This window comes from Panthera uncia, chromosome D4 (assembly GCF_023721935.1).
Source record: "Panthera uncia isolate 11264 chromosome D4, Puncia_PCG_1.0, whole genome shotgun sequence".
Taxonomy (NCBI): Eukaryota; Metazoa; Chordata; class Mammalia; order Carnivora; family Felidae; genus Panthera; species Panthera uncia.
In genome coordinates, this window is record NC_064807.1 from 54,449,721 (window position 1) to 54,458,004 (window position 8,284).

General features: G+C 51.4%; 1 protein-coding gene across 1 annotated transcript in view; it reads right to left on the reverse strand.

Moving 5' to 3' along the window:
• UBAP2 (ubiquitin associated protein 2) overlaps positions 1 to 8,284 on the reverse strand; it is a 112,145-nt gene that overhangs the window by 2,292 nt on the left and 101,569 nt on the right. The window contains 6 exon segments of the mRNA XM_049625108.1: positions 1 to 91; positions 93 to 136; positions 357 to 435; positions 2,756 to 2,803; positions 3,084 to 3,175; positions 4,019 to 4,214. The exon segment at positions 1 to 91 is cut by the window's left edge and continues 128 nt beyond it. Of these exon segments, the coding sequence (XP_049481065.1) occupies positions 1 to 91; positions 93 to 136; positions 357 to 435; positions 2,756 to 2,803; positions 3,084 to 3,175; positions 4,019 to 4,214 (550 nt within the window).

An 8,284-nucleotide genomic window follows, 5' to 3' on the forward strand; every position in this document is an offset into this window, starting at 1 on the left:
CGGGTGGCAGTGCAGGATTCAGAAAGGGCTGCTGGGCTGTGTGGTGGGCTTGGGATTGGCTCTGTTGAGGCTGAGCCAGCGTGGTGGGGGGGTGCGGGGGATGCAGAGTCACCTCGGCCAAACTTGGTGACATCACCTAGGAGAAGAGGAATCATGAACTCCAATCACTGCCCCCACTCCCTCCTTATCCAACCAGGAAAAAAGCCAGACTGTCTCCTGCAAACAGGAACAGGTCTGGCTGCCACCTCAACAACAGGAAGCTCGCAGGCCTCTCTCAGCCCTTCTGCTTCTGCTTCCAGATTCCTAGGATTAGCTACAGTCCCATGCCCCACTCCCCACCCCCTGAACAGACTAACCTGAATACGGGTTATTAGCTAGGCTCCCATCTCGGCTGGCCAAAGCTGTGGGTGTAGCGAAGGGAATTCCATAGTAATCCTAGGAGAGACCAGGGAGGCTCGATCAGCGGAATGGCCTTGTCCCAGGCCCAGGAGAGCAGGGCAAGCAGGCAGCACAGGCCATCCAGGCAATGCCATGCTCCGTGGACAAGCCAGACTGCAGCAACACATGCATACCTCCAGAGGGCAGCACTCAAAGAGAATTCAAAGTAAATGGTGTCCTTCGGAGTTGTGCAATGTGGCAGCCACAAGTGTGCAGACACACTGACAAGGCCGTCAGCCTTCACCAGGCAGAGCCACTGGAGGCCCAATCTCACGTGTAATTTACAGCACAGATGGAAGCTGGTAAATGCCACCGGCAAACTCAAGTGGCTTTTCCTACATGACAGATTCTATGAGCAGCTAGGAAAGCACCCTGAAAAGGAACCAGCAGGAGAGGAGCTATCTGACGGTTTAACAGGGGTCAGAACCGTAAAGCCAGGTAAGTACAGGTACAAAAGGATCCCAGATAAGGTCCTGAATTGGCCCCTCACCACCTACTCCATCCTGACAGCACTGAAAACAGAGGAGTTGGGGCAAGTGTAGATGCCAAGAGCACAAAACATTGGAGCTCTATGGAGAAGGGGAGGTCTGACCTGGCCCTTATTTGCCACCCAGGGCTTTGTCAGTCCTAGACATATTGTACCCTGGCCCCTAAACCTCAGAGAAAAGCCTTCCTGCTTTCTTTGTGGCCAACAGTGCCTGGTCACAACCAGATGTGAGCCATCCTGGCAAGGAATGACACTTACATCCTCCTTCGGCCTCCTCTCCACCTAACTTTCAGGAAACCCATAGCTTCCTTAGCCCTGAACCCCAGAAGGAGGCAGGACCGGGAAGTCACAGAGCTAGCAAGTCACAACTGGAGGCAGGCCTAGAGAAAGCCCAGGAGGGGGAGCTCTTTCACAGAAAAAAAGAAAAACCAAAGGCAGGAACTAGACACAAAAGTACCAGAGGCTAATAAATGAACAAAGGGAAAAGTGAACACAACATATCTCAAAAGTAGGCTCAGAGGGGATTTCTTTTAAGGCACAAAATGATACAAAGACTACAAGGCAGGATCCCAGAGCTGGGATCCCAATGACACACTTCTAAGGACTCCACGACACCCTCTTATATTCCACCTCTGATGCCTGGGGATCCTGGGTCAGATGGCTGTAAGGGGGCCAGGGCCACTTCCAGTTCCTCTGCAAAGTCCTAAGCCTCAGGCAACCCCCAGACACCCTAAGTTCTGTTGACCGCCTTAGAAATCTGCTATCACGTCTTCAACACCCTTTCTGGGCCCTTCGAGGACACAGGCAGCAGCTGGAGAGTCCAGCAGGCCCTTGGGCAGCAGTGTGATGGACTGCTGGTTTGCACCCAAGCAGAAGAGCTGCCCAGCTACCCCAACTCCACCTCCGGAAATACTTCAGAAGCCGGAGAAGCATTCTCCTGAAAGACAGGAGCTTCAGCCACCAGGCCTGGGAGGTGGAGGAGACACCTGCAGGACCCTGAGCTCTTTGTGGGCAGGTAGAGCAGAAGGCAGTCCAGTGGGGAAGAGGCTGAGGAAGGACACCTCACTGGGGAAAAACCTCCTCCTTAGGGAACAGGAAACACCACATTCAGCAGAGGCATCTGCATAACTTTCTACTTCCCAACAATGTAACAGGCGCCCTAGGCTGCTGAAAATTCTCAGGAGTCTGGGAAATGCCAGACCAAGGAGGGAGAGGCACCGCTGCAGCTTGCAGGCTGGTCAGTCAGGGAACACCTGCCCCACTGTGGTGATGTGCCTGAAGGCCAGGCACCTCATCCTGGGAGTGAGGGTCACATTCAAGAAACTGCCCTGGCCTCAGAGTGAGGCTGCAGCAACCAGGGACATCCAGGGGCCAGTATTCTTACAAGCAAGCAGTGATGGCAGGTCAGACCCACACAGGCCCTTAGAGAGTGTCAGCTCCAGTGGGTGATTCAGCTGGGGACAGACAAGCAAAGCTGCTATCACAAAGCATCACTGATGGCCACTTAAGAGGCACTTCTAAGAGGAGGAGTTGATAAAAACTCTAGAGGCAGTCAAGCAACCCCACCTTGTGTCATATGCTTTGTCTTTTTAAAAAGAGTTAGGGGGAGCTGGGGGGAGATGAAGGAAGAAAAGGACTCACATTCAGTAGGAGACACTGCCTACTGGGACCCCATGCAGTAAGCACAGGACACTCATGCCCAAGCGACAGTGGCACTAGGCACCACCCCCAGATGCAAGCAGCTTTCTCAGCAGGTGGCAGTGAAGGCCTAGGGAGGGAGGACCTGTGAAAGAGCCTAAAGCCCCCCATCCCCTGCTACATCCCACTCACCATTGGCAGCCGTGACTGTAGCATCTGGAGCTCATCATAGCCATAGATCTGTATGAGAACCAAAAAGGGTGTTAGGGTCCACATCCCATCCCCTGGGAAGCCCAGACCCATATGGGGGCCCAAAACAAGGTTGAGGAGCTAGGACATATTCTGGAAGGGGAACCAGATCATCTGCTGTGGGAAGACACCTTTCCTTGGAGACTAGATAAGAGAGAAATAGCAAGGAAGGAGCTGCAGCAACCCAAGGCCCACCTCACCAGGTCCTGACAGGTGTCAGCCGCTAAGGCCAAAGGAATCAGGCAGCCAGGAGCTATAACCATGCACTCACGGGATAGGCAGGAAGCAGTCCTCCGGGGCCCACGAGGTACTGGTTGTGCAGCAGGGGAGGTACTCCCTGGGGCAGGTTAGGGGGTGCTTTGCCTGTAAAAGCAAAAATCACAGGAGTGAAGACGCCACCACAAAGAATGAGATGCCTCAGCTACTGTGGGGGATGGGGGAGTTGAGCTCACTGTCATAGTGCTGCCCCCCATGGGGCCACTGCGAGAGGGGAGGGCAGCAGCTGAAAAATACAGAGGGCTGTGCCAGGAAGTGGGGGAGACCGAAAGCTCGTGATACCACATTCAGTCTCTTTCCACATCAGAGGGTATCCATGCCCAGACAGAAAACACCACCCCTCCACACTCCTGACCATCACTCTGCACCGAGCAAACCTGCACATAAGGATGATCTGCCTCCTCAGAACAGAAGAAAGGCTGAGCGGTCCCAGGAGAGGGGGACAGGCTGTGTCAAAGGTAGCTTTTAGCAGTTTCTACCAAACCACAGTCTGCTTGGCCCACACAGACCGCCTAGGTCTGGCTGATTAGGAATCAATCACACTAAGTGGCCACAAGGAGCCCAAGATAGCTGTTCCCTGGTCCCTCCATGTCACCAGGCCATCTCAGCTCCAGGAAAGAGTGAGGATAGAAAAGACAGGGAAGCTAGAAGCAAAAAGGCTACCAGGAATCCTGCCCAGGGGGGAGTCTACCCAGAAGACTGATTTTACCCATCCCACATCATCGCTGGAAGGACTGGGCCTCAAGAGGTCAGTGGAACAAAGAGGACAAGGGAGCAATGGCAGGGCTGGAGGGAGACCAGGATGTTCCTAGGCTTTTAGCTACCCAGAATGCCTTGCAGCCACCTCTAGGCATCCTCCCTGGGAAGCCTGGGATGTGGAAAGTGCATCTTCTAGGGGCAGGGGATAGGAAAAGTCTGTAGAGCACACACCTGAGGTCACCAAGGGCGTGGCCCTGGTACTGCTGGTGGGGGCACTCACAGTGGTCCCGCCCAGGCAGAGGCTGTTCACTGTGTTCATGCTGCTCGGCAGGCTGAGCCCTGAGGACGTGGCACCCGAGGCAGAGGTTGCTGCCGTTGAGAAGGTGGCTGAGGACTGGAGGGAAGGGGTGCTCTCCACGCTGGCATGCTGGTAAAACAAAAAAGCCAGGACACATGGATCTGGGGGTAAAACACAAGAGTGCAGGAGAACCTGGTCTGGCACTGGGGCCTGCACTCTGAAGACCAGTGTGAGGGGCTCCGTGCTTGGTGCTCAATGTGGGCCCCCACACTGCAGCTAGAGGAGGCCATCAGGACACAACTCATAAGCTGAATATCAAGCTATTAAAATTGAGCTTTGTGAGCAACACCCTCTTAAAAATTGTTAAAGTTGCTCAAGCTAAGGTATCTGAAATAAGGCACAGAAACTCCACCTAAACCACATATGAACTAAGACCATCTGACTGTGAGGTGAGAACCCACCTCACAGAAAAGTGGTCTCAGGAGAGACTAATATTTGATAACAACGGCACCACAGGCAGCCCAGCCCAAGTCAGATCGGTCTGGGAATAGCTGCCTTCTACTGGGCTTCCTAAATACTCTGATAAGGAAGTCACGGGGAGCCCTTTGCTCCAGAACCTGGGAGCACTGTGCAGGCCACCGGGACCTACCTAGAAGAGCATGGCCTGTGCTTCTGCCTGTTTGACAGGATCCACCTAGGAAAGAAGGGTGAAACCCACAAAAGCTCTGCAGAATTCTAGGAAGCCTGCCCTGCTGCTCAGCTCCAGGAAGGAACAAGGTACCAGAAAGGGCTTTAAAGGCTGTGTGGGGAGTGGGTGGAAAAGATACATCTGGGTGGGCAAAACAAGGCCCAAAGAGGGAAGAATTGGCTCTGTAATACTGAGACCAGCCTCCAAACCAGAACGTGTGCAGAAAACAGTAGTCTGAAAACTCCTGGAGAAGCCTCAGGAATAAGAAATCCCAGAAGGGGGACAACCATGCACCGTGCTTTCCACCACACAGACACTTCTGTGTAGGTCCCAACCTCACAGGCTGCCCTACCCATCTGAGCACTGATCTTAGAGCCCTGACATCCAGAATCAGTTCAGCAAGGTAAAGACAGCTAAAATCGTGGTCTCCTGGGACACCCCAGGACTCCGCCCCCTCAGCCTAGACTGACAGAAGCAGGGTAAGGACAGCCCCAGCACCTGCTCCACAGTCCTTTGCACACAGCCAAGCTGACCACCTGCTGCAGAATGAGGAACAGCTCTGACCACTGTGCCTAGGTATCACCGGTCATAGAACTGAAAGCTCTCTTAACCACAGGACAAAAAATTACTATTCCCTAGTGTGGGGAGAGAAAAGCAGCCTGCTAAAAAACTAGTTCTTAACTTGCTGAAAGGAACTCATCCAGCAAGCCTTTCCTACCTCCAACTGAACCTGACTGGGCTCCTGTCTCTGTTCCTCACCTCTCAAATCTGTGAGGGCCACAAAGGGCTGGCATAAATGGCTTCCCCTCCATTTAAACTGCTCGCAGAGTGTCTCCAATGGGGCGGTGCAGCCAGCTCCTCAGAAAGAGCCCAGAAAAGCACAGCTGCACCAAACCTTCCACAAGGACACGAAGGGCAAGAGAAAACCATGAGATTTCCTTTATAACCTTCAAGTGGGAAAGACCTACTTATAACAAGTATGAAAAGACTGATGTATTATACAAAAGTCAAACATGAAATGACAAACCTGGGAAAAGTATGTGCACCTCCCATCACAAAGGGCTACTTACTAGTCTCCTGAACATGGGGTTCCTAGAAACAGACACCAAGGACCTGACAGAAAAATGAACAATATGAAGAGCTCACTGAAAAGGAAATTAAATGGCTTTCTAATATATGAAAGAAGATGTTCAAGCTCACTCAGTTAAAAACTGTACTGACAGGGGCACCTGGGTGGCTGAGTCAGTTAAGTGTCCTGATGCTTGATTTTTGCTCAGGTCATGATCTCACAGTTCATGGGTTTGAGCCCTGCATTGGGCTCTAAGCCGACAACTTGGAGCCTGCTTGGGATTCTGTGTTCCTCTCTCTCTGCTCCTCCCTCATTTGCTATCTCTTTCTCAAAATAAATAGAAATTAACTGGGGGAAAAAAAAAACTGCACTGACAGGTCATTTTTTGAATTAACACACTGGAAACATAAAAATATTTGATAACATGATTTCAGGAGGCAGTGGGGAAATAGTACATTTCATTCATTACCAGTAGGAGGTAAATAGGTTAAAATCACTGTACAGAGCAATTTGGCAATTTGTATAAAATGTTAAATGCCTGGGGGGCGTCTGGGGAGTTCAGTGGGTTAAGCTTCCTGACTCTTGATTTCGGCTCAGGTCATGATCGCACGGTCCTGAGATTGAGCCCACGGAGGTCATGGGATTGAGCTCTGTGTAGGGCTCGGCACTGGGAATGGAACCTGCTTTAAGATTCCTTCCTTCTCTCTCTCTCTCTCTCTCTCTCTGCCCCTCCCCCACTCTCACTCTCTCAAAAAAAAAAAAAAAAAAAAAAAAGTCAAATGCCTGGGAATTCGACTTCCAGGATATACCCTGCAAACATAGCTATACATGTGAAGCAGCATGTGTAGAAGGTTATCGAATGCAATACTGTTTTGTATTCAAGACAGAAAATGGCCCTGAAGCTCCATCACTAGAAGACTGAGGGAGTAATGTGGTGCAGTAGAGCTATGGAAAAAGAAAGAATCTAGGTTTCAACACAAACATCTCAAAGATGCACTGTTAATGGGGAAAACACTGAAGGATACTATGTAGGGAATACTCCCATTTATGCTATTAATGAAAAAGGGCAAGAGGTAGGGGGAAAAGGACTTTGCGTATGAATTTGCCATTTCATGGGTTAAAAAAATCCAACTCCAGTGGGTCAAGAAAAGAGTAGGAAAAGGGGCAGGACCTAGCAGAATAAATACAGAAAAACATTTCAGTATGTATCTCTTCATACTATTCATTACTATATTAGCAATGTGGCAATTGTGTCACCTGACAGAGTATGGGACTCCCTGATGAGGCAATTCTGGTTGTGGCTATTTGGGCTACAGGATTTGGAGTTTCATGCTAAAACACAGAGTACAGCTAATCCATGGGAGCAAGAGCACTGGCTCCAACGCACCAGGGCCAGGGAAGCAGGGACCACTCACAGCTCCCAACGGCCAAACAGGGGTACAGGCACTTACTCCGTAGTTACACTCTGCTTTAAATATGGTGATCTATGTGTTTTATGACAAAGAATTATGTGCAAGATTTCACTAGGAAAACAAGTTTGAAAAGCTCGATGAGTTCACCATCATCCCATTCTGCAGCAAATGACCTCGTCAGAGGAAACAAATTTCCCTGATTTGTAACAACTCCTACTGATCTGTACCCTAAATGTCCTTCCCTGTTTGGAGACCTCTCTCTTCTTATCTCCCAGTGAGGGACTTCGTGGTCAATCTAGGTACCTCTTGTAGACCCCTAAGCTCCAGTGTCCCCTAGCCTTGAGTTAAACACCCCAGCACCACCCTGCCTTCTCACCATTTCAGCAATGTTCGTTCTTCTGCTCACCACAAGCTACACACACCCACCATTGAAACTGTGCTGCCAAGAAACCACCTCAAGAAGCCACACTTCAATAACCATCACCTAGGGTTGCCCCTTGACACATCAGGACCCTCGCCAGCTGGCACCCCACTTATACTTCCATTCCTGCCCTCCATACCCCAGACTTCCCTCTTCAAAGTCTGCCTCTGAGCTGGGGAAGGTGGCCTGCAATGGCATGAGGTAAGGGGAAAGAATACCTAAGCCACAAAAAGGAAAGTCCTCATGACCACCAACGAACTGAAATGTGGTTCCACTGACTGGGCTAAGAGCCGGGACTGTCAGACTGAGAGAGAGAGGGAGAGAGGGAGAGAGAGAGGGAGGGAGGGAGGGAGAGAGGGAGAGAGGGAGAGAGGGAGGGAGGGAGGGAGGGAGGGAGAGAGAGAGGGAGGGAGAGAGGGAGGGAGGGAGGGAGGGAGAGAGAGGGAGAGAGGGAGAGAGGGAGAGAGGGAGGGAGAGAGGAAGTGAGGGAGTGAGGGAGTGAGGGAGAGAGGGAGAGAGGGAGTGAGGGAGTGAGGGAGAGAGGGAGAGAGGGGGAGAGGGGGAGAGGGGGAGGGGGGGGAGAGAGAGAGAGAGAGAGAGAGAGAGAGA